This window comes from Anabrus simplex, chromosome 13 (genome assembly GCF_040414725.1).
Source record: "Anabrus simplex isolate iqAnaSimp1 chromosome 13, ASM4041472v1, whole genome shotgun sequence".
Classification (NCBI taxonomy): domain Eukaryota; kingdom Metazoa; phylum Arthropoda; class Insecta; order Orthoptera; family Tettigoniidae; genus Anabrus; species Anabrus simplex.
The window spans coordinates 105,945,405-105,972,528 of NC_090277.1; the positions used below are offsets into that span (position 1 = coordinate 105,945,405).

The following is a 27,124-nucleotide window of genomic DNA, read 5'->3' on the forward strand; positions in this document are numbered from 1 at the left end:
CGTGGAAGAACCAGAGTATTGCATTGCAATCAATGCAGAATAAATATTTAGAAGGCAGTGTACAAAGAAACAACAAACATGGCTGGGCAAGAGGTGTTAGAGTTGGAAAGAGCTTCGCAGATAATGCTGGTAAATATATAATTTATAAATTGTAATGCATTACAAATATGTACACCATTTACTAGCGTTTTTCGAGAGTATGTAGATTGTTGACAGGAAAGAATGAATGCATTCTTTTATTGGATAGGTTATGGCTCGTTCTGTAGCATCAGCTGTCTGTGTATAGAATGTAAGTTAATCTGGAAATTTCTATATTTATAGAGCAGTTTTGAGGCAATGGATACTGATGCATGATTAATGATTGAGTTATTGGACATTATTTCAGCCGTCTTTTGACTTATGACTAATCTTTCCATTAGAGTATTAACTTGAATTGCATCGTTTGCATTTTGTCGTCGTCTTTTCATTATTTTAATTCTGGTTTATCATTACTTTGATGCGCGGTGGTTGTTGGAATGATTTTTACGAGATGTTCGGTACTTTTGTACCGACTAACGATATTCACAATATCAAAACACGTTTTTTTTTAAAAAAAAGTAGGCGTACCAACTCGCCTGTATGGTAAGGAACCTCCTCCAGAATAGAAGATTTTGTTGTTGAATTTCAGTGAGAAAGAAGTAGGTGGACACCCAGACGAATGGGTTACCCCAAGGAAGTGTTCTTGCATCATCCTTTTTCAACACCGATATCAATGATCAGTCTCTGCCTGGAGGAATGGAAAACCTCATCTACGCAGATGACTGTGCTGTTACTGCACAAGCTAGCCAGTTTGAAACTGTTGAGCAAAAGCTGTCCAATGCCGTGAAAGAACTCCCTAGTTACTACAGGGGAAATCAGTTGACACCTATCCTAGCAAGACCCAAATATGTGCTTTCCATCTTAAGAACAGAGAGGCCGATAGATCACTCCAGATCACTTGCAAAGGAGTTGTCTTGGAATGCTTTGCTACACAAAGTACTTGGGCGTGAGTTTGGATTGTGCTATCACCTTTAATGTGTTCTAATCAAGCAAAAAGTGTCAGGTTGGAACAGTGTGGTTTGGAAACTGACAGGCACCACATGAGGAGCATAGCCACTTACATTGAGGATATCTTCACTTGCGTCGTGCTATTCTGTTGCTTAGTGTACTTGCCTGGTGTGGTATAGATCTTGCCATACCAGATAGATGGATGTTGCACCGTCACAGGCTGCCTGTGGCCTATGTTTTTGTTTAAATTGCACCTCCTAACGTCTGTTGGAAGATAGTGGCAAAGTTCGAGAAGTAAAAACTGTCTTATCTGAAGCTTATCCTCTGTATGGCCACCAGCCAGCATGCCCATGTATAGCTTGTAGGAAAAGTTTCCTCAGAACAACAGAGGTGAGGAACAACACACAGAGCCCGACCTTGTAAATGGTGAGGAAGATTCAATAGCTGTGGAGAATGGATGACATCACGTGAAGAATTGTTGGGATGGAAGGATGGTTGACGTGGAAAGTGCTCAGCAGACTGTGCTCAGGTGTTAGGAGATGCAAATTTAACCTGTTGACGGTTATTTTTTTTTTTTTAGGTAGACTCAGTGTTACGTGAATGTGGGTCACCACAGACAACACCTTGTCTTCTGCAATGCAGACTGTGCCAACAATGTGCACTATTGAAGATTTCATTAATGCAACACTTGTGTCTCTGAAAGTCGCTAATTTCTCTTTGGTGACTATATATTGGCACGCCCCTCGAAGACTCTGCTTAGCAGCAGCAGACCGGCCGTGCTCCTACCTTGTTAGCAAATAGGAATAGGGAACGTGCGTAAGCTTCAAATTTTTTTTTTGAAAAATACACCAATGAAATAGTACGTAAATATATTACATTGTGGTAAGTTGCCTTGTTTTCTACCATTTAAAAAGATATTGAAAAGTCTCTTTCCGCAAGGTGAGTTAAACATCCTCTGACGTAAGCGGTGGGCTGTGACTTCACGATCTAGTACCGCATGCAGTTCTACCAGCCAGTGTACGTCAGTTGTTACTAAAATCCGAATGTTTATTATTCGTGATTGCGAATAACTTCAAAATGACAGTACAAGGGTTCAAAAAAGCAGTCAGTCAATCTACTATGTGTGGATGCCTTCATGGTGACGCCATTCTTGAAACATAGTGACGGTTTTGTGGCTGCAAAAATTTGCGGATCAAAAGCAAATTGCTAACTGGCATCTTTTATATATGTGCAATGTATATAATATTCATAGTATTAGGATAACAGTGAATATGGATAGAAATCACGTCACCTTTGCCATTTACTTCTAGGCTAATTTCCATATTAAAGAATAACATATTTTCGGGATTTCACCATTACTGAAGTAAGAAATAGGATTATTTAGTTCCTTTTCTGGGTTGAACCATGTTGTTGTTTTATGTACATTACGTAGAGTTTGCCGACGTTTCAAATATATTGCAGTATTCTTTATCTAGGCAACTGAAGTGCCCCTACTCAATCTGAGGTAATCAGTTTCCTTTGGTCCAAGGTCAGGAACTCCTCTTGTAGTGTGATTGCGCCTGGGAGACTGTTTACCTCGGATCGAGTAGGGGTATTTCAGTCGTCTTAACAAAGAATACTACAATGTATTTGAAACGTCTGCAAACTGTACGTAATGGATATTAAACAACAACACGGTTCAACCCAGAAAAAGAACGAAATAATTCTACACACCGTGGAAGCTTCACTTCTAAGATAACAAATTGGACTTCAGTACTAACATAAAAATACAGCTAGCATTATAGTACTTATCATCAACATCATCATCATCATCATCATCAGTTCCTTCCAACGGGCCAGGTAGAATGTTTAAGAACGATGTTCCTCCATTTACTACGGTCCTGGTAGGCTTATTTTCTCTCTAGGACATCCCAGGTTTCTCCTCTTCTCTATTCTTCTCTTATCTGATCTAACCTTTTCTAGGGTGTCCAGTTGGTCTTCTTCCCAGAACGATCTTTTTAAGATACTTCCTTGGTGATTGAGTCTTCTGCATCAATTAACGTGTTCTAGCCACTTCAGCCTTGCAACACTTGGCCTTTCTTCCAAGATCAGGTTGACCTGCAGGTCTCTTTGTATCTGATCATTCCTAATTCTGTCCTTCCTTGTTTTCTGTAACAGCTGATCTAAGGAACTTAATTTCAACAGCTTACAATTGACTTATTTATGATGTATGACACAACTCTTGAGACTATACGTCATGATGGGCAGGAGATGTCTTAAACAGTGTCTGTTTTGCCCTTTGAGGAACTCCCTTGTCCCATACTGTGTTCTGTACTTGATGGAAGAAGTTGGATCCTTTTTTCACCCTGTTCAACACTTCATTGTAGGCACTTCCGTCATTTGACATCGTACTCCCCAGATACTAAAAGGTATTTACACATTTAATCTCTCCCTCCAGGGTGAGTTTACAAGGTGTATTTGTCTGACTAACTTTAATTACCACTGTTTTGCTCTTGCTCACAGTTAACTTATTCTTTAAAGTTGGTGTTCCAAAGATCCAGTCTCCTCTGAACATCTCTCTCAGTTTCTCCCCAAATAGCAACATCATCAACAAAAAACGAATGCATTAAGATCTTCCTTATCTATTTCTTTGAGTTCCTTTATAATAGTATTCATGAGTGAAATGAAGAGCAATGGGGAAAGAGAACTCCCTTGTTGGACACCTCTTCTTGTTTTAAACCACTGAGATCTTCCATCTCCTACTTGCACGCTACTTTCACAACCGTCATACAATATCTGAACTTTTTAAATTAGTGCTCTGGGATGTTATGTTTTTCTAAACATTTCCATATATTTCCTCTCTCCATCCTGTCATATGCTTTTTCCAAATCCAAAAACACTATTATCAAGTCTTTCCCTTTTTCCCAAAATTTTCCCATTTGCTGCCTGAGTGAAAAAATTAGTGTGCAGTGTGCAATTTCTTCTAAATCCATGTTGTATTATAATATATAGTGCTATACGCACACTTTTTAGTGATAGATTTTTGTACTCGGTTGAGGAGTAAGAAGGGAGCACTGCCGGTTCCGGTAGTACTGCCAACTGAATGAAAATGAAATCTGAATTGAATGGATAATATGATCGATCGATATCAATTTTCTAAACCTTTATTATCTTACGCCAACAACTGTGTCACACACACAATATATAATACTATATAACATTTCCCGATGCGAAAGGTGTTCCTAGCATGAATTCTATATTTTGGCTTTGCTGTGTAAACAACAACAGTACGAGTACTTATTTTAAAGTGTACGCCAGATGGCGCACAGCAATGATAAGCGATTCTTAGTTTGTGTCTCAAAGGTTGCCAATACGAATCTCGAAGATAACCGAAGTCGACCGATTCAGCACTAGGGTATAAATCTATCACTAAAAAGTGCGCAGATAATACTATAGTTCTATAACCTATCGTTCATGAAAAATATAGGTATATGGTTGGGGCAACTAGACTCCCACTTCCGAGGCCCATGAAAGAGAAACATTAAATATCTTTAGTTCATTTTTCTACACTATATTGAACAATAAACTAATATTCATGTTACCCTTCAAAGAAAATTATGGTGACAGTGCTATAGGTTATGTCGAAGTGAAGCGACAAAGTGGGAAATGCATAGTTGAATGTAAAATATGTCCTGGGGACAAGGTCAGATCCAAACATTATACAGTCACACAAATTGTGGATGAGGAACAGTGCTGCGTAGACAGTGTAGAATGTCATGACTTTGCTGCATCTTCTGGTGAGTAAATAAACTTAACAAACACTACATCTAGGCCTAAAAACGTTTCAAGTCTTTTGCTACTGTAATGAGTAGACCCTTTGGAGGAAAAAAGTTAAATGTTCTAAAGATGACTTCATCTAGTTTTTCACAAGTCGGCATGAGTGGCTCAGACGGTTGAGGCGCTGGCCTTCTGACCCCAACTTGGCAGGTTCGATCCTGGCTTAGTCTGGTGATATTTGAAGGGGCTCAAATACGTTACCCTCTTGTCGACAGATTTACTGGCACGTAAAAGAACTTCTGTGGGACTAAATTCCGGCATCTCGGCAACTCCAAAAACCGTAAAAGTAGTTAGTGGGACAAAAAGCCAGTAACATAAAATACATTTAGTTTTTTTTACAAGCTAAGCATATCAAGCAAGAACAGTGACATTTTAGTTACTCAGTGGAGGAATGTCTATGGGTGTTGTGATTTTTACCCTTCGGTTTATTGATTTGGCATGTATAACCTAAAACTTAGGCTAAGTTGGATGATATTTTAAACATCAACATCCGTAGGTCTATTATTTGTAGTACCAGTAATGTATTTTCACTGCAGTGTGCAATTATTTAATTAATATTATGATAATTATTATAATTGAGCATAGTTAACTTACAAGACTGAGATCACCCCAACCAACAAGCATGGGTTTTGTAGAGATAAACATGCCTACTTTTTGTTGTGGTGTATTTAACTGAAACCTAAATTTGTTTACAAATGTAAGCTCTTCAATAAAAAATAAATAATTATATACATGATATAGGCTTTTGGCCTTATGCCGTGTCAAGAAAATAAGGTGAAATTCTTTACGTTTTGCAGAAAACTTTGCTCTGCATCATCAAAAGAAAATCTCTGTCACCACTGGTGAGAAGTTCATAATGTGGATGTGATCATTTCATTCTTGTCTTGTCATTATGCTAAAATTTTGTGAAATCGCTATTAAAATACTAAGGAACATTCAAAGACATTTTCGAGGAAGTCAAAGAAATTTTGTTTGTTTGTGAATTTATGTAAAAATATTAATGGGATTTTCAGGACTCATAAAAAAGACATTTAATTATATTTATTTAATCATTATGAGTGTTGGTGGAAGGAATTAGTTTGGTATTGGAGATCTCCGGTAGTTGTGCTTGTTGTAACTTGCAATCTGTTAAACAACCTTTTGTATCACCCTGTATTTGCCACGTGGAGGCTTCGATAACAAAATTGCTGCGTTCCACAATCGAAACCTTCAGAATTTGTTGTCCATATTTGGTAATTTCTTTTAATTGGTCGGAATAATGACCTTCTTCGTTGGTGAAAATTTTGGGTCAAATCATAGTAAGCTTCCCTGATTGGCTGTTTGCATGTTTCTCAATTTCCGGCCTTTGGCTCCTCGGTAGGAGCAGGTCTCTTGTCTGCGTGTTTGTTTTTCGTACGTCCTTACGGTTGGACACACTTTGAGTGTGGTCCTGTCACCTCAGGGTAAGCATGTATCCTTTTCTCGAATTTTAAGTAAATTTATTTGCTTCGGAGTTTACCTTAGACCCTATTTTTCGCCGTTTTGTTTTGTAATGCCTTAGTTCATCAGCTAGGAATATCCTTTCTTTTGGAGGCAATTCCCTGTTATTAACCTTTTTAATTGTGTAATGTAAAATTTAATTTTCCATCTGGGGTTGCCTCCCGTAGTCCTGCGTCAATTTAGTGTATGCTGTTTGAAGCTACGTGTCTCTCGCTGATGTATATTAGGAAGGCAGCAACTCTAAAGGCCTCTGCATTAAATTTTAAATTCCTTTGTCAATTTTCCTTGTAAATTATATGTAATAATCTGTAAAGCTCCTTTTCTGTTTTCCTTGTAAGATTGTTGTAATTGATTTTATATTCTCTGTTAAATTTTCCTTGTGAATTTTAATTGCAGAAGGTGATCTCATTTACTTAAATGTTATCTTAATATTTTATTACAATTTTGGTTTTCTGAAGAACCATGGATAGGAACCTCACGGTTCGATTCACCTTTGTTTTTCTTTATTGATCATGTTACTTTATTTTATATTGCTGTTATTCAGCTATGTTAAAAATTCCTTATTTGTTAGTAAATGCAGACTGAAGGGTAACCGCTCGCACGTCTTTTTCCCTACAACGTCATGTAAGATCACATCCTCTTAGGGATCCCGGTCCACTTCCCACATCCGTTCTCTAGTTGTCATGTTGGTAACCCCGGTTATCTTTGCTTCTAGTTATGTGTATGTTTTCGAAACTTGCGATGTTATAATTGGTGTCTTATCGGTTGACATATGTTTCTTCAGGTTTATTACCTTGATTATTACCTTGATTTACATGTGCTTTAAATTAATGTGACCAGCTCCAAAAGGGTGGGTTACAGTCTCAACTGTCCACGAGAAAGGCTTCTAAAACAATGAGGTTTGAATTTAGATGTTACCCAATAGAAGTGAAAACGGTACATTCATTCGTCACTAGATGGTTCCCCTGACACGGAACAGCGCTAGCGTTCGAAGCGGAAGCTGTTGGAACCATCAGAATCAGTCTGAGAGGGTCACATAACATAACAGGCATACGCCCATATGAAGGTATGACATTGACACAAGCCTGGAATGAAACATCTGGTGATGAGAAACGTACAAATTTGGAAAACACTGAAACAAAATAACAGTATTGAAGGGACAGGGAAGGGAACAGTTTGTCACCAAGAGGGCGAGACAAATTTGTGAGCCATTAAATATCCAGGTGGAGATTGACACACTCAAAGTCACGTTCAAGGGTAATGGTTACAGTGATTTGCAGATTCATAGAACCGTGCATCCCAGAGAAACGACCAAGCAGAGCTCACAGAAGAAAGAAGTGAAGGGAACTGCCTACCTGCCTTACATTCATAACACCACAGATCGAATTGCCGAGCTCCTCCGCAACCACAATAAAAAAAACGTGTTTGGCACCATCAAAAAATTACTCACAGTCTGGGTAAAACCAGGGACAAATTGTCCCCACTTTTACATCCTGGGGTATACAAAATTCCCTGTACTTGCAATAAGGTATACATTGGCCAAACATGCTGGTCCATTGGTACTCGTATCAAGGAACGTGAACGTAATATTCATCTCGACCAGCCAGACAAATCAGCAATAGCTGAGCATGCTCTATTGTCGGGTCATGATATCATGTTCCAAGATGCTCGACCTCTTATTCACACTAGACACTACAGGTCCAGGATTATACAGGAAGCTGTGGACATACATAGAAATCCTAACAATTTCAACGTGGCCATCATTTAAGTAATACCTGGTTGCCAGCCATTAAGGATTTATGTAGGTAGTTCCCCTCCCTGTCCCTTCACTATTGTTATTTCATTTAGATGTTTTCCAAATTCGTACGTTCCAGGCTTGTGTCAATCTCATACCTTCATATGGGCGTACGACTGTTATGCTATGTGACCCTCTCAGACTGATTCTGATGGTTCCGTCAGCTTCCGCTTCGAATGCTAGCGCTGTACCATGTCCGGGGAGCCATCTGGTGACGAATGAACGTACCATTTCCACTTCTATTGGGTAATGTCTAAATTCAAACCCCATTGTTTTAGAAGCCTTTCTCGTGGACAGTTGAGATTCTCTTTTAATGATGCAGAGCAAAGTTTTCTGCAAAATATTAAGAATTTCACCTTATTTTCTTGATACAGCATAAGCCCAAAAGCCTATATCATGTCTATAAGTACGGGCTGTGAAAGCATCAATGGCAACAAAATAAATAACTGTCGCATGCCAAGATAAATTGGTATAATTTGAGCTGTCAATTTGATTCATAAACCCTTTGATTTATTACTTTGACCTGGATCACCCAAAACTTGGGTTAGGTTTGGAGAATACTTTAATAATCAGAACTAACTTATGCACTGTTAATTACTTTCATGTTCCAAGATGTAATTGAAGCATTTAATTAAAGCATCATACATTAAAATTTAAAGTTCTACCACTAGAACAGCTGAGATGGAAAAGTGATTGAAAATTCAAACAAATTCAACTTACATTAAAATGAGCTTCACTGCTATAGGCTAAACTATAGACGTTTCCGATATATCACCCACATTTCTCCGGCTCAACAAAATCCATTTGTTCCAAGTTCTAGGGTCCTTTAGCACATTTATAAGCAATTTGTTTGGGGTAGTGTGCGATGTTTTAGTGCACATCGGAACTATACACCATTTATAAGTTTCTGCCTCACTATCTGCACAGGATTAATTTGAAGTCAAAAATATAACAGTCAGATTATTACACAATACATAGACATTGAATGTAGCTATACCAGACACTAACATAAAGTAGAAATACATGAAGTGTATCCTATTTCTCACAGCATACTATGTGTATGATGACATCAGACCAGTAAGAGCGTGTACTTGCGTCATGTGACATTTTGTGCTTAAATTTGTATTTTTGTCATGTTTGGAGTTATTATTTCTACATTCTGATCAAATTTTTGAATTCTGCATGAAATTTTGAATCAGATTAGCACATTTTAAAATAACACCCTGGATCATGCATGTTCCCTATTGCTAGCCTGCTAAAGAAGACAAAAAACCCACCACTTTTCCCTTTGCGAAAATGAGTTATAATATGTACAGTATGTCTCGTGGTCATGAACATCCAACAATGGCTGCTAATTTCAGATGGCAACCAGCCGTATGATATAGCCTGCACGGTTGCGAGGTAATATTGTGTGAACATTCATCCATATCTTACATCACTGCCTGCACGGTTGCTATGGTTACACTTCCGTCATTCATTCATTCATTATTTATTTACCATAAACCTTTACAGTATCTGTGGAAGGCCAGGGGAAAAGGACAAGCCCCCTACATGTAGTGCCCCCTGACCTTTGAAATAATTACCTAAATCCTAAAGTAAAACAGCCATATACACTATTTACAGGTAAAGTAACAAAGTATAGCCTAATATATACATATTTCTCATTCATACAACCTTTCACTCCCTCGTTCATTCTTCCACATATTCGCATGCATTTTCTCACCGTATGTGCTTCCTAACATAACATTTAACTATATTTACATTTCTACATTTAATGTTGGCGGGTAGATCGTTCCAAAACCGCGCTGAACGAGCAAAGAAACCTAGTTTGTAGGACTCAGTTCGCGCAAAGGGGGGTATAAGACACACCCGTTTGCCTCTACGGACGGAGCTGTAAGATAAGGAGAGTCGAGGGAATGGTGAAAGGTGAATGGCCCCTGTGAGGGACTTGTATAAGAAGGTGATGTCGCTTTGTTTACATAAGGAGGCAATGGACGGGAGGGAAGACGGGCAGCTGTTCTTGTTAATTAGTCGTTCAGCGCGACGTTGGATTCCTTCTAGTTTGTGAAGGTTAGCTGCAGTGGTAGGGTGCCAAGCAGGTAGACCAGACGTTAGTATAGGTCTCACTAGTGTCAGGTAAGCCGTCCGTATAGCATTCAACTTGCACCCACGGAGGCTTCTGTGCATAAAACCGAGCACCCTGGCAGCTTTGCATCTCACTTCCTCTGTTTGTGCGTTCCATTTTAGTTGTTCAGAAATGGTTATTCCTAACAAATGCATAGTTTTAACTCGCTCAATATGTACATTATTAATGTTTTATATATACATTCTACTGGGTGTCGAGACCTACTTAACCTAATGTATTTACATTTGCCAGCATTAATGCTGAGACCGTTGACGTAACACCACACTGCGATAGTGTCCAAATCCGACTGTAACTTCAGACAATCATCTGCACATTGTATATCCCTGTACATTACAGTGTCATCAGCGTACTGAGCTATGGTTGAGGTCACACATTTAGGTAAATCAGAGACAAATGCATTAAATAATAAAGGTCCGAGGACGGTGCCTTGACATACTCCTGAGGTTACTTTAACGGTCGATGATCGAACTCCATCAAACACAACACGTTGTGTTTGACCCTCGAGAAATGACCGCAACTATGCCAGTACACTTCCCCTAACATTCATCTGTCTTAATTTTAACAAAAGTCGTTCATGAGGGATTTGATCAAAAGCTTTAGCCCAGTCCAAAGCCACGCAGTCAACCTGAACAATTTTAGATTTCTCCAGAGAGAACTGCCACTCATCAATAACCTTTGTTAATAAAGTATTACAGGATCTTCCTGGAAGAAAACTGTGCTGGCTTTCACTTAGCAGATTACCTTCCCGGAAGTATTCCCGTATATTAGAGGCTACCAGTCGTTCTATACATTTACATACGTGGGATGTGAGAGACACTGGCCGATAGTTGTCAATGAGTGCTTTGTCCCCTTTCTTGAAAATCGGAACTACATCAGCACACTTCCAATCTTGGGGTAGTGATCCACAGTGAAGCGACAGGTTGAATAGTTCGCAGAGAGATGGTGCCAGTGACTCAGCGCAGTCACGGAGTATACGGCTGGGTATTTCATCAGGGCCGCTCGCCGCATGGGGTCGAATCCTCTTCAAACTTGCTAGTACCTCAAGTTCCGAGAAGTAGAGGCTGGTGAGAGGGACGGGTGATACGGGTGTGTTGGTTATATACATGTCCCCAGCTGATTGTGCCTGGGAGAAATTCTCTTTAAATTTGTCACTGAAGGCTGAGGCATTGTCTGCGGGCGTGGAGATGGATTTCCCGTTAGCTTGAAGGAGCTTGGTGCAGCGCTGCTACAGTTCCTTTTTAGTAGCTTCCACAGCTCTTTGGTATTTGAGCAAGCCTTGTGAATGTACTGATCGTAAGCCTCCTTGATCCTATTCTTAGTGTCTTTGCGTGCGGATTTGTACTTTTCCCACGCTTGTTCCGTTTGGCACTGTTTCCACTTTTTGTATAGATTGTTCCGTTTCCTTATTAACTTCAAAAGTTCTCTCTTAATCCACGGGGCTTTCTTCTCTCTTTTTAAAGTGCATTTCAGTACAGTTTGGTCAACGCACCAGAAAAATGTATTTTTCCAGGCGAGCCACAAAGAGTCTACGTCACAGGTCGATAAGGAGGTTGGAGTAGGTAGGTGATTCAGTAGTAAGGTGGAGAGGGATTTCCAGTCAGCTTTCCTGAAGTTATATTGAGGCCTGGATTTGTTTTTGACAGGTTTTCTGCAATCTAGGGTAGCTAGAGTCGCTTGAATGGCGTGGTGATCACTGAAGCCGGGTATGACTTCAACTTGAAATACTGAGGAAGGATGATTGGTGAGAAATAGATCTAATATAGAATGGGATGTTTTGGTGATACATGTTGCTTCTAAAACAAGCTGTTCTAGAAAGAGATCGTAGAACGCGGTTAGGAATGTGTCTGCCAATGGATTTCCAGGGATGGGAGCGGAATCACGGGTCCATATTATGCCCAGATTAAAGTCGCTTGTGAGGTAGACGGCATTGTACTTGTGCTGAATGAGTTGCATTCGTCTTAGAGATTCCAGTAATCCTTCATTTATACAGGGCTTGGATTTCGGAGCCCGATATATGCTACCTATCAAGAATTTGTTGCCCCTACATGTCACCTCTACCCATAGAGCTTCACTGTCAGTGTCCAAGTATCCAAGTCGGATTGGTTGTAATTCCGGTCGTATAGCGAGGAGAACACCCCCTCCAGATGTCCAGGTTCTATCCTTCCTGAATAACAAGTATGGTTGTGGAAATACTTCACCGTCGTAAGTAGCACTGCTCAACCACGTTTCACAGACACGATTGATGGTTCAATACTTGCCAGTGATGTTCTTATCTCCTGCTGTCTCCTATAACCCATTATACTACGGGCATTAAATGAGAGAATGGTGATGTTTCGGGAGCCCTGCACACTGGTAACTGAGTCATTACTATTTACAGAGTTATTTACATAATTTACTTTGTCTGGAACTTCGAAGAACGAGTCCGATGGTACCGGGAGACAACACTTCCAGCACTGCCAAGACGAAAAGCCACGTTTAATTTTATGGTAATCAGATGGAGAGATTTTCGCGCAGGTCTTATGCGTCAACATTTCACACGACACACACTTCACGTACAGCTGATTGATGCGGCCCTTAGAACAGCAAATATGACATTCTATGTTACTCACATTTCTGTTCGGAGGTCCTGGATTTGTTTCTACATCTCCACACGCAGCTATGGTAAGGAGAATGAGGTGAAATGTTGAAGAGGGTGGTCTGGCAACCCTGCGCCTCGCTTGAAGCGCACTGCCAGTATCAGCGGTCACGTACACATTTTCACTGGCGCACCATGTTAAGCACGATATTTTACAATTTTTCAGAATTAGCAAGTTCTCTTGGAGGATTGAACTGCTAGGACACTCACTGAACACCACACCATTAAAGATCACTTTGTTATTTCCACCACTATAAACAACAAGAAAATACGGAGCACTTGGAACACTACATGTCGACCCGCCGCTATCTTCCCCTTAGTCACACATTTTGTCTTGTGATGTTACACAAATTTTCGGATTATCCCCCACCATACGCCATATATATAGCAAAAAAGTGTGGCAGAGTTTAACCCAGATATTTCATTTGGGCTCATCAGTTGGATTGGATTGGCACGCCCCCTCCAAGATTCTGCTTAGCAGCAGCAGATCTGCGACGCCCTCCCGCCATGTTAGCAAAAAGAGATGTGTGTTCTCCATTTTAAAAAAAGTGTGCTGCCCTTGGAGATACAATTCCCAAAAAACAGCCTTTCACAGCCTCAGATCTAAAAGTCACAACAGTATAATGTCAGTTTGTGGGTGGTTAACTTGTGTGCGTTTGCAGAGTTTATCCCATTTGGGTTCATCAGTTCGAGAGTCTTAAGCAGGGTCTTGGAGGGGTGTGCCATTTCAGCTGGTGAGCCCAAGTTGCTCTGATTCTTGGTTCAACCCTTGTTCAGTCCAGTAGTATTTTAAGATGTTCAAATACAACAGCCTCACGTCTGTAGATTTACGGGCACGTAAAAGAACTCCTGCAGGACAAAATTCTGACATCTCAGTGTCTCCAAAAATGGTAAAAGTACTTAGAGAGATGTAAAATGAGTAACTATTATTATAAAAATTATTTGACAAAATAATAACAAGATGTTGTATTTGTCTCCCAGGCTCCTCCAACAGTGGTTACCTCACAGCAACGCCATGAAGCAGAATCAATTTTCTTGAATTTCAGAAAAACCAAAGCGCCATATGCACTCTGCAAACATATACTAGGTAAGTAAACCGCAGGTAAATACTGCTTGTTGTATTCTCTTGTAGTGCCAGGTAGGAGATATGAATTTGAAATGGCTGGACCTTCAAAGTACTCTGGTTCAGTTTTCCTTCCAGTTGGCCACATAATGGCAGAAATCAAATGGAGAGGCGGGAAGGACAGCACAGCATGCTCACAGTTTTGGTGAATAGTTTTTTGTTTGATTTTTAATTAATTTGGCCAATTGTACAAAACTTAGAACATATTTTTCTTCCTTTCTTCCTAGGGCTACTTCGTACATTGGCTGGTAACCTATCTCTATACCTCTTGACACCATTCTCTTAGGTTGACATTAAACTTGTAAAATTAAAAAATCTGCAGAAGTGATCTGTTGTTGGAATTCCTTTCTGTTTGACTTCAGTCTTTGTAGATACCATCTTATCTCTTCTGGCCATTCTGACCAAAAATAGTTAACCGGCAGTTTTTATTCTGTGAAAGTGTGTTCCTTCTTTTATTGTAGCTGGGCTAACGAGGGAACATCAGCAATGGTTAAGTCTCCGATTGCGATGAAACTTGGAAAATCCATTGAGGTACACGTAACAAAGATGTTGACATCAATTTTGGGTGCCGACATTCATTAGGGCATTAACTAAGGGGCTAAAAGCTGCGGCATTTCAAGTTCTGCGCAAACAGAGGTGAGTACCTGCTGGCCAATGCTAAACCTGCCTCGTGCCACACCTCTGCACCTCCTTCCCTCATCCCTCCTTCTGGTCCCCGCACCTGCCCGTCTGCTTAGCTGTTGAAGGGGACCGGTGCTACACTTTGCGTACTCTGTCAGCCTTCCTCATAGCTCTTCTTTGTAATTCCCACATTGTATTTGTTAGTTTACTTTTTCTGAAATGTTTATGAAAACGTTTGCGATGATTCCTTAAGCGCAATGTCGTTGAGCGTGTCAAAAACAATTTTTCATCTTCAAGCAAATCACGGAAGTCATGGTGAAGATCTGTTGAACTTTCGGGAGCTGCAGCTTTATGACGCGATTGAGGGTGTGAGGGGGTGAGTGTTAAGCAGTCAGCTGTTTTCAGATAGGTTTTGACGCTCACGAGGTGATGTCACACGCGTGACATAGGTCTTAATAATGTAGATTGAAGCGTGGTGGAATTTTAGGTTTCAATTTTCAGCAGTGGATAATTTTTGACACGCTCAAATCCACGGTCAGATCCTTGCTGTCCGAACAAACTTTGGAGAAACGTTTAACCTTAAAATCAGTTCAGCAAGGCAAGTGCTTTGAGCAAAAATTTTAGTTCCAAGTGTATATTGAACAACAATTAGTCGTAATGTGATCAGCATGTTGAAGGATGAGAAGTCACATGTTCCTAAATTTCAGGTATGTCCAGTATTTAGTATTCACATATAAACAATGAACAATATATACAATATGTAGGCCAAATAGAGTTGTTGATGTATTGAATTGTAATGAATTAGTACATATTCTGCCATCAGTGATGTTTCGTAATACGTTGCGATTTGCTGCCAAATTTCTCCTGATTTTTTACTTTTGAAAGTTGGCATGTATGCTGTTACCGAGTTTTTAGGAAGACGCAGGCTACAATGTTTCGGACATGTTATGAGGATGGACGGAGCAAGATCAGCAAGGAATTACTTTGACAGAGAAGTGAAAAGGGAGAGGCCAGATGGGAGACTAAGGAATAGATGGATAGACACCGTGAAATCGGAGATCAGCAAGAGGAATGCCAAGTGGGAGGACATAGAGGAACAGAAACTACTTTGACAGAAGGAAGTGGCGAGCGCTTGTACACTACACCCGGGAAACTGGAGCTGGAAAATGGTGATGGATGAAGATGATCATGATGATGAATACTTTCATAATCTGCTTTTAAGATTCCCAGAGTAACAAATAGGTCAAAATTACTCTGTATTTGTTTAGTTTACACAGTGATAAAGAAAATTTTGATGCCTATACACTATTCAGAATATATAAGTGCAATAAGTGGGAGGTAAATGTAGAAGACAGCACTTTTCAGGTGGTGTATCACAAGTGAAGATTCATTGAGTTGGTACAGAGGAGGAAGTTTTTGAAAGATTAAAATTGCTTGGTTTCTGGGTACAGGTACAAATTATGGGCTTAGTCCTGAGAGTGTTAATGTATATTATGTATGTATTGTTGATAAATTTGACCATAATAGGTGCTTTTGTGTGTGTGTGTGGTTTTTTTTTTTTTTTACTTGTATAATCTCATTAAAAACTATTTAACTCTAGAAGTGGTAATGTTAAATTTAATGGTGGCAGCCCTGTTTGGCAGCTTTTACTTATCTAAATAAAAAAATATATATATCCACAGTGAATGAAGTAAATCTGGAAAGTTTTATATATCTATGTAAAGCTAATACACGGAGGATTGTCATGTTGACATGAAATTGCATAAATGTTTTGACTAGAAAAATATGTATAATTTGTTCAAAAAGTGTAAATCTTAAATTCAGAATGATGATAAAACTTTTGATCATATGTACACAAAACCGAAAATGTCACAAACTGAGATATACAGATTTTCAATAATGTACCTGCAATGCACTAGCAAAAGTTTAATGGTTCTGAGGGGTATATTCTTTAAACTATTAGGAAAAATGTATTGGCATTTCTTGCTTAGATCTTAGACCACATTGTTACTATAGGTTGTGGTGTGGCAGGCTCGTCATCACTTTCGCTTTCTGATATTTGATGCGAAGAAATAGTTAATACACATTCCAGATCCGACTCAGAATCTCATTCTCAAAGTCATATCTGGCAATTGCATCTTCTAACAAATTTCGCCATACTTCATCACTAATTTTCCGTAATGAAGATCCCATATTTAGACACACTCTGTACTAAAAATGTATATAATCAATCAAATAACAAGATATGTACAGAAGTAAATAACTCACACCGAATGGAAGTCTACGAAATAAAATGAAATAGAGTAGCGAAGCAGATCCTGTGAGCGTTTGTTCACAAACACTACAGCAATGGTGCTCAAACAGATTTTTTTTTTTTTTGCTGGGGGCTTTACGTCGCGCCGACACAGATAGGTCTTATGGCGACAATGGGATAGGAAAGGCCTAGGAGTTGGAAGGAAGCGGCCGTGGCCTTAATTAAGGTACAGCCCCAGCATTTGCCTGGTGTGAAAATGGGAAACCACGGAAAACCATTTTCAGGGCTGCCGATAGTGGGATTCGAACCTACTATCTCCCGGATGCAAGCTCACAGCCGCACACGGCTAACTTGCCCGGTGCTCAAACAGATGGTCGGGAAACTTCACTCATTTATTTCCATGAAATTGCATCCAAAGAGGTTGTAAATATGAATGAAACTTGAACTTACGGCTGCTATGGACACGGAGAATGAAAAAACGTAGACATCTTTTGAAGAATTGAGGAAATTACGTAATGAAATATGAACATGTCGAATATTTGACAGTTATTCTAGGGTTAAAATAGTTCCGCCTTGTGAGTACACTTTCTGTTAATGAACCTTATTTATTCATGAAAAATCATACGTTCCCCTTCATCAGAGATCATACAAACTTATTTCAATCATCAAAGTCAAAACAGAGATTTTATATAATTACAGCATCAGTGAGTAAAACAGAGTAATAATTTTCATTTATTTAATCTAATTCTAAAGAACTATTATATCACTATTTATATCATTGAATAAACAGTTATTAATGGTGCATTAGGAAACCACTAACATATAAAGAAGTCAATATTAAGATAATGTTAAATGAGATTTCTTCTCAAATATTCTCAAGATCTTCAAATATTATCTTTTTCTTCTTTTTTCTTTTCTTTCGTAAATGAATATATGATCGATTTTATAATGGATTTTCATCTGTAACATTTTAATTTCAACTCAAATCATAATTACTTTTCTGTGCAGGATAAATTTCTAAATTTTCCAAACTGTTCATGAGTTTACCCCCCCCCCCCTTTTTTTGATTTGGTCGAATGCATTAATTCCATGTCACTATTAATGTCTGAATGTCTGTGTATTGACAAGGCGGATACAAGCATAATGTTTTAAATAGCTTTTACTGAGAATATATTATATGGATTGTCAGTGAAGTCTGGGACACACAGCAACACATCTGACAGCTTATCGTGAAATTCCCAAGTGCTTGTCGTGGCAATGTGGTGGTTGACAAGGTAGAAATTCAATACAGTTTTCCCCAGTACTGTTGTCAAACATTCTCCTGTATTTTGTTCCAGAGACCAGCTCCGTGCCTCAGGTGCTGTTTGAAGCAGCTAGCCTTCTCAAAGATGCTCTCATCAGAGAATGGTCTCTACTCCAGGAGACAGATTTACTTACCTTACGCCAGTACCTACTGCAGTACATTCTGCACAGAGATATTCCAGTCTTTGTACGCCAGAGAATCCTGCAGGTTAGTGAACTTCCTACCAGATGTAACTTTTAGGGATGATAGAAAAGACCAAACAGATATGTTCTGTTAAATAACCTTGGGTTGAACTTCTGAGGACAAACAGCTCTCGTTGAATGTATGAATGAATGTACTGATGATGGCTTTTTTTCCTTGGTAAAATATTCTGGAGAGGGGGCAATCATCGGGAAGATGAATACTGACATGTGTTGGAGCGTGGAATGTTAGAAGTTTGAATCGTTGTGGTAAGATAGAAAATCTAAAGAGGTAAATGGATAGACTAAATTTAGATGTAGTTGGTATAAGTGAAGTACTTTGGCAGGACGCGGAGGATTTTTGGTCAGGTGGCTGCAGAATTATCAATACAAAATCAAACGGAGGAAATGCAAGAGTTGGTTTAATAATGAATAAGAAAATAGGGCAGCTGGTAGGCTCCTATGACCGGCATAGTGAACGGATTATTGGTGTCAAGATGGCAATAAGTCAGTGCTCATCACAATAGTCTATGCTTACTATCCTAGAAAGATAGAGGATAGAAGCTTTTGAAGTGTGGTGTTACATAAGAATGTTGAAGGCGAGATGGATAGATCATATCAGTGAGAGGAGAACGATTTATGGAAAACTGAGCTCGGTAGCTGCAGTCGCTTAAATGTGGCCAGTATTCGGGAGAGAGTGGGTTCGAACCCCACTGTCGGCAGCCCTGAAGTTGGTTTTCCGTGGTTTACGATTTTCACTCCAGGCAAATCCTGGGGCTGTCACCTTACTTGAGGCCACAGCTGCGTCCTTCCCACTCCTAGCCTTTTCCTATCCCATTGTCGCCATAAGACCTATCCGTGTCAGTGCGACGTAAAAATACTTCTAAAAAAAAATATTTGTGGAAATTTGAGCAGAAGATGAGGTAGTATGATAGCACACATCTTAAGACACCAAAGATCTCTTCATTTGGTTTTTGAGAGAAGTGTAGGTGGTAAGAACGGTAGGGGTAGACCAAGGTAATATGACAAACAAATTAGAGTAGACAACTTATAAATATCATTTTTGTCCCGTATTGGCATTAACTCAACTAAGGTTAAATGGTATCGGCTGGGAGGTAAGCATTTTGAATGTTTTTCAATACCATATCACTGCACGTTCACAAGGTTTTCTCTCGTCTTTAAAATTTCCTTCTTTTTCTATTACAGACTCCCTACAATGCCTCAACAAATTTTTGTTTAAGAATTAACTTCAACTTCGGGTTTTCTCAAGGAGTTTTCCTGGCCTACAATGCCTCAACAACTTTTTGTTTAAGAATTAACTTCAACTTTGGTTTTTCTCAAGGAGTTTTCCCGGGTCTTCGAATTTTAAATTTTAAGTCCATTGTCAACCTTAAGTTACTGTTTTTGCTCGCATATAACCCACACTTTTTTGACAAAAGTGTGAACATTTTCGGTGGCATGATATATGCGGGGATTTGTGTGCAAATGTTCGTATTCCCCAAGAAAACGTAAAATTTTCATTAGTCTATTGAAACGAGACAACTGGCATACTTACTGCCTTCAGTTTCTGAGCAATTCTTGTGGGCATCATTCTGGTCACCATCCCATACTGCATCATCATGACTTCCGTCAAACGAATTTGCGATGCCCGTCTTCAAGAAACTCTTCACAATAACGTGTATCGAAACCATAACCCATGCCCGCATAACCCAATCACACACAATTTCAACTGACAGGCTCTTTATCTTGCCTGATGGCGTCAACTCATGTTTTACTTCTGCCCTCCATTCGGCGTACAATTTACGTATGTTGTCCTTGAAGGGCTTGTTGACCGAAACATCTAAGGACTGTAGACAATGTGCGAGTCCAGCAGGAATTGCAGCGAGATCAGTTTTCATTTCATGAAGACGTTTCTTCGTGTCTTCCACCAAATGTCCATGGGAACTGTCCCACACTAGCATTGCTGGATGTCGAAACAGTGCCCTTGGCCGTGCTCCCCACACAGTACAGACCCAGTCCTGGACAAGAGCTGTTTCAGTCCAACCTTTCTCTTGAATCTGTACATCAATACCTTTGGGAAACTTTGCTTTAGGCACTGTTTTCTTTTGAAAATAACGTACAGTGGCAGTTTGCGGTTATTGCTAGCATAACAGTGCAACGCTGTTTTTCCATACCCAGTTGTACATCCAAGCAAGCTAGATTCTCCCTTCTTGTTGAATGGCATGTCGAAGTTTATTGGGGTTTGATCTGCATTGCCAATTAGAGATAAGAGGTAATTGTTTTACTTCCACATTGCTATTACATGGCGATAAAAATCTATGATTTTGCACTGAAATCGCTTGGCATTCTTTGGCAGAGAGATGTTCTCCTTTGCAGACACAGTCCTTTTCGGGTCTTGAATCTACGGATCCAACCCCAGCTCACTTTCAGATCCGAACAGCTAATTCCTCCTTTAATTGCTAGTTTGCGCGCATTGAAATGTAGCATCTTGTGCTAGATACTGAAGCCATCATTTTGCAGCTCTGTAACTTAATGAAGCTGTAACCTACATTACGGTGGTTACACAAAACAAAGCACAAATACAGTAAAGGGGGAAGGTAAGAGCAACTACACAAAATATCAGAAAACACTACACGCTCGGAAAAAACACTAGCTGACATTACGCGGATCTCCACCACCACCAACAACAACAACAACAACATATACGTAAATATCAGTAGGGCCAACTAGTGGACAACAAACTGAGAAGGTGGAAAGGGCTGGGAACCTCCCAAAGGCATGGACATGGCTTAGATTGCGGATTCCGAAATAAATCCCCGTGATCCTTAGATTACCGGACGAGTTGGCCGTGCGCGTAGAGGCGCGCGGCTGTGGGCTTGCATCCAGGAGATAGTAGGTTCGAATCCCACTATCGGCAGCCCTGATGATTGTTTTCCGTGGTTTTCCATTTTCACACCAGGCAAATGGTGGGGCTGTACCTTAATTAAGGCCACGGCCGCTTCCTTCCAACTCCTAGGCCTTTCCTATCCCATCATTGCCATAAGACCTATCTGTGTCGGTGCAACGTAAAGCCCCTAGCAAAAAAAAAAAAAAAAAGATCCTTAGATTTGAAAAATATTATTTACAAAAGAATTTGACAAATACATTCGATCAACATTCCAACTTACGAACAATAAGTTCTGTGATACACATAACTTAGAAGTTCTTTGACAATGCTGTTCTGCAGTTTCAAAAATTTCAAAACAAACTGTACGTCTAGTTACAAATCGGGTCGTATAATGCAATTTACAATGAAGTGGAAAAACTCTAGCGTATATCAAGTGACACCGAACTACCAGAGGCGAACCCCGAGGCAAATTATATTAAACTGCAAATCTACATATTTTAGTGAAACAAGAAAAGGCAAACGCCTCGGAAAGAAACAGGTAAGCCCAGCTGAAAGGCTAAGGCATCATAAGTAATTAATTTGGCGAATCTAGGTTAGGTTAGGGCAGACTCCTGTATGACAAAGCAGAGCGGAACATTACGGAAATTTTTAGCAGGAACGGAAATCAAGAGTGCTTACCCGAAGGTGTTGCCATCTCGTAAACGAGGCGACGTCAATCAGATAGGCTGCTCACAGACAGACAGATAGACCAAGACCGACAGAGTCGTGAATTATGAATCTCACGAACACTGCCTCGCTCTCTATATGTATAGGGAAACTCCGGCCTTGGAGCAGCCAATCAGCATGCACGAGTCTCCCCATCGCCACCTAGACTCGCCAATCACAACCCTACTTTCAGTCGCGAACTTTGACTAACATTGTAGAATACGCATGATCGCGAATGTCGTATTTTTCCAGAATAGACAGAACACACTTTCTAGAACACATATCAACAAGATAACACACCCTGTACAAAAGTTATGTAACTTTCTGGATCCTTCCAGGGACTATAGAACAGAATTCTATTATTTACAAATGCCTATGTTACAATATTATACAGTACAGGTTAGGTCATTACAAATAAAATCTTATATCATACTTTACAAATAACAGTACAGGTTAGGTCATTTAAATAAAATATCATATCGTACTTTACAAATAAAGTCTTCAAAAAAAAATACATTCCACTCGCACTACATAGTTCACCTGTAACATCTTCCTCCCCCCGAAAGTTGAGCCCTGCTCGACCAATAATATAACCTCACTGGGGAGCAAGCGATAGAACGTTCTCACACAGTACCGGTAGTAAAGCTACATTACTTTAACACACACGATTTCTTGAAGTAGACTTTCTGATAACAAACAACACAACCTGTCACATAATTTTAAAAAATAATATAGATCCATCTATTCAATAACGCTAGTTTGCGCGCTTTGAAATGTAGCATCTTGTGCTAGATACTGAAGCCATCATTTTGCAGCTCTGTAACTTAATGAAGCAACTCTTTTTTCAGACAGGAAACTTACCAGGTTTCAGCCCTCTGAATGTCTTACATGTTCAGTTGGTGGTTTCTAGCGCAGCTTTCTGTTTACGCTAGTAGTGAACATTAAACTCGGTCACACTGAATTTTCAACCAACAGCTCTGTTACCATGTTCTTCCGCATATTTTATCTTCTTGAGTTTAAACCCAGCCGTATAACTCCCATGTTTCTTCATAACTTAATGATCGACCAGTACAAGAGAACTTAACTGAGAAACAAGAACGAAATGTGAAGAGACAATACTGGCACTTGTCGACAATACAACAGATGGACGATACCTAATACCATGATCGCTTGATTTGCCTGGACAGGGAAACGCTTCCAGTTCACATGATCATCTCTGCCGGACGGGTAGTGATAAGCATATTGACAAAGACGGAAGAATGAGAGGGACGGCTGAGTGAGTGCACCTGGCTAGAAATGCGGCCTTGGGGCGGGGGATTGAGAGTTAGGTATTTTTGTTTCAACAGGTAGCCTCAACCATTCTGCAGGTAGAGAGAAATACAGCTTCTTCTTGTACTGTCACGTACAAAGTACCGTAACAGCAAGTAGTACAGTCCTAGTATTTGATGTAGGCATGCCCACGGAATCTTCTTCTTAAGACGCCGTCTCCGAGCGGAGGTTGGCGATCCACGTAACTAGCTCCGATCTTGACAGCGCAGAATGGAATGCCACTTCTGAAGTACAGCAGTGCCATCTTCGAAGGAATACTCAAACATTATTTCGTGGTTTTACCTATGTCTTTATGAGAACACCAGAAATTAATGCGAGTTATGTGCGTGAATTTCTTTTCTCTGCAATTTCGAATGTTAAAAATGAGGTGCGAGATATACACGGTGGCGAGTTACATGCTAGCAAATACGGTATTTAGAGTTCATATAGAACAATAATAGCAATATTTCTAGTATTTTGAAGAAAATAAGATCACCTCTTATGATCACTCATGTACACAGATTTTATTACGAATTTCAATATCGACTTATTGAGTGTTTTTAACTGAATATGAAGGAACATTTTTAACCTTATCACCATGTGGTTTTTAAAAAAATCTACATCCAATTTTCTTATCTTACTATATGTTGCTAGCTGAAGATGTTCCAAACCAGAGGAACCCAAAACATACTAATCTTAGCTAGAGTATGTTTGTAATCACATAATCTAGGTATTGAAAAACAAAAAAATATTGGAAGGTGGTATTCTTCCTTTAATCTTAATCTTAGAGTAGATGTAGGAGTTATGTAGAAATGAAAAGGTTAGCACAGGATAGGGTGGCATAGAGGGCTGCATCAAACCAGTGTATGGACTAATAACAAAAACAACATTTGCTTATTATGTTTTTTCTTGCTGGGCTTAGTTGCTCAGATGGTTGAGGTGCTGGCCTTCTGACCCTCACTGGCAGGTTCAATCCGGGCAGTCCTGTGGTATTTGAAGGTCCTTAGATATGTCAGCCTGATGAGAGTAGATTTACTGGCACATAAAATAACTCCTGCAGGACTAAATTCCGGCACCTCAGTGTCTCCAAAAACCGCAAAAGTAGTTAGTGGGACGTAAAGCCAATAGCATTAGTAATTGTTTCTTCTCTTTATTTGAAGGGTGAGAATTATTTACTTTGGGCAATGTATAAATGACTGTTAATCTTGTTATTTTGCCCTTAAATGCCATTGAAGTCTGAAAATAACAAGAGGTGATCGAGCTAGGTCTGATAAGAAAAAGGAAATGGAGGAGCGTGGTTCATGTAATTGAAAGGATTACTGCTTTGGTGGATTACTACTTTCAGTCCATCTTTAATCACATTTAGTGCCGTGAACCTAATTATTTAACCTTTCACTGTTAAGGTGATAGCCATCATGGTGAAGCGTGGCAGCGTGGAAGACTGTGGTGCAGACCGTGGTCAGCTTCTGACTGAAGTAGAGCAGCTAATCGTGAGTGGTGATCCAGCCAAGGTATGGTTCAATGGCACTATTTCATCTTGGAGTAAATTATTTCGTTTATTAAGATAGAATTTAACTGTAGGGATAGCCAATAACAATAGTTGATCAAGATAATATCATGACGACTTAAAGTAAACCATCATTGTGTTCGCTGCAGCAGTTGACTTAAGAAGACTTTATATTTTCGTGCTATTGCTCACACCAGTGTTTTTAATAAAGGGGCAGTTATCATCCTTCTCCTCCTTCTTTTTCCTTATTCACCTCCTGCTCGGTCATGGCATTTAGGCATTTCTCCACCTTCCTCTCTCGTTCCATCATTTTCTTCCAGCCCAGGCTTCTTCTTTTTCTTCTTCTTTTAAGCTCACATTGGATCACTTTAATCAACCCTTTGGTTTGTCGATTTCTTGGTAGGAACTGTCCTAGCCTTGCGGTCCTCCCAGTATTTCTTCTCTTTATTGAATTAATCCACTTTTTTTCTGGGTCTTCCTCTTGCTCTCTTTCCGTCAAACTTCATCTCCATGATCTGTTTTGGTATTCTTTTCTCCTCCACCCTCTTTACATGTCCAAACCATCTTAGTTTACTCCTGTCAATTCTCTCATTTGGGTTTTCCATTCTGATCTCCTTTCTCACATCTCCATTTCTGAATCTCTCTTTGCTATTATACTTGTGTAGTTCATATTGCTGGCTTGAATTCTACTCTCCTCCCCACTTGTCACTGTCCAGATCTCAGCTGCATCAGTCATTATGGGTGCATAATACATTTTGTACATTACCTCTTTACACTTTCCTTGGTGTTTCCTTATTCCAGACAAGGTTTCTTACCCTGTGGTAGAATGCCACATCAGTGTGTTTGCTGCAGCAGTCGACTTAAGTAGACTTGATATTTTCCTGCTATTGCTCACACCAATGTTTTTAATAAAGGGGCTGTTATCATCCTCCTCCCCCTCTTCATCCTCCTCCTTTCCTCTTATTCACCTCCTGTTTGGTCAGGGCTTTTAGGCATTTAGGCCCTGTTGCTGGAATGCAAAATAATCTGAATGCACGGTGTAAGAATTTGATGATTACGGAATGAAATTGAGCTCATCAAAAACAGTAGCATTGAAGATCAGCAGACATAATACAGAATGCAACACAAAACTACAGGACCACCAAGTTGATGTAGTACACCAATTCAGATATTTAGGCTATAACAACAGACAGAGAATGGGGAAGATATGTCATGAATACGAAGATAATCCCCAGTGAAAGTATGGAGAGTGATCATAGATTATTAATTGTGGAATGAAAACTAGCAAAAGTTCCTAAAATTGTACTGAAGAAGAAATCAAAGATCAGGATTTGGGAATTGGAGGAGGAGGATAAAAGTGTGGCATTCCAAAATTGTATAAAAAGGAAGTTGCCTAACACGGAAATACGAAGTGGAGAATGAAATGGAAATGGCGTATGGCTTATAGGCCGGGAGTGTCCGAGGACAAGTTCGGCTTGCCAGATGCAGGTCTTTTGATTTGACGTCCGTAGGCTACCTGCACGTCGTGATGAGGATGAAATGATGATGAAGACGGCACATACACCCAGTCCCCGTGTCAGTGAAATTAACCAATCATGGTTAAAATTCACGACCCTGCCGGGAATCGAACCCGGGACCCCTGTGACCAAAGGCCAGCACGCTAACCATTTAGCCATGGAGCCGGACATGAAGTGGAGAAGAAAAATGGGACAATTTAAGACAGGCATTTGTGGAAGCAGCAACTGAGGTATGCGGAAAAACAAAAGTAAAGGTTAAGGGAAAGGAGACACAGTGGTGGACAGACAAAATAAAATAAGAAATAAAAGAAAGGAACAAGGTGAAGAAAGAAATAGATAAGGAAAAGCAAAAAATGTATCAGAGGGATGAGAATAAGATAGAAAGGTTACATGTGGAATACAAAAGATTGAAACTACAAGTAAAGAGGAGTATCAAGGAAGAAAAGGAGAAATGTTGGGGAGAGTTTACAAACAAAATTGGGCAAGATAATCGAGGAAATCAGAAACTATTATACAGTGTAACAAAATCAAAAAGATTTAATCAAGAAAAAAATCAGAAGAGAGAAGATGGATCGATAGTACATGACAGAAAAGGTCTTCAGAAGGTGATGGCAAAGTATTTTGAAAAACTTTATAATGAGGATGACTGCTCGGAGGAAGAAGGAGATAAGAAAATGGAAATAATAGATGGAGAAAAAGAAGAGAACCCGATAACATGGTTGGAACTTGAAAGGGCAGTGAAAGCAATGACCAAAAAGGTAAAGCTAGTGAAAAAGACAAATTCAATGCTGATATGATTAATGCAGCAGGAAGCATTGGACTA

At 39.7% G+C, this 27,124-nt stretch overlaps 1 protein-coding gene across 2 annotated transcripts in view; it reads left to right on the top strand.

Annotated features, from left to right (window-relative positions):
* Nucleotides 1–69: 69 nt before the first annotated feature.
* LOC136884913 (exportin-4) overlaps nucleotides 70–27,124 on the top strand; it is a 194,185-nt gene continuing 167,130 nt past the window's right edge. For both annotated transcript variants that reach the window (XM_067157224.2, XM_067157225.2), the window contains exons 1-4: nucleotides 70–129; nucleotides 13,879–13,984; nucleotides 18,233–18,405; nucleotides 24,681–24,788. In XM_067157224.2, the coding sequence (XP_067013325.2) occupies nucleotides 79–129; nucleotides 13,879–13,984; nucleotides 18,233–18,405; nucleotides 24,681–24,788 (438 nt within the window). In that variant the 5' untranslated portion in view covers nucleotides 70–78. The remainder of the gene's footprint in view (nucleotides 130–13,878; nucleotides 13,985–18,232; nucleotides 18,406–24,680; nucleotides 24,789–27,124) is intronic.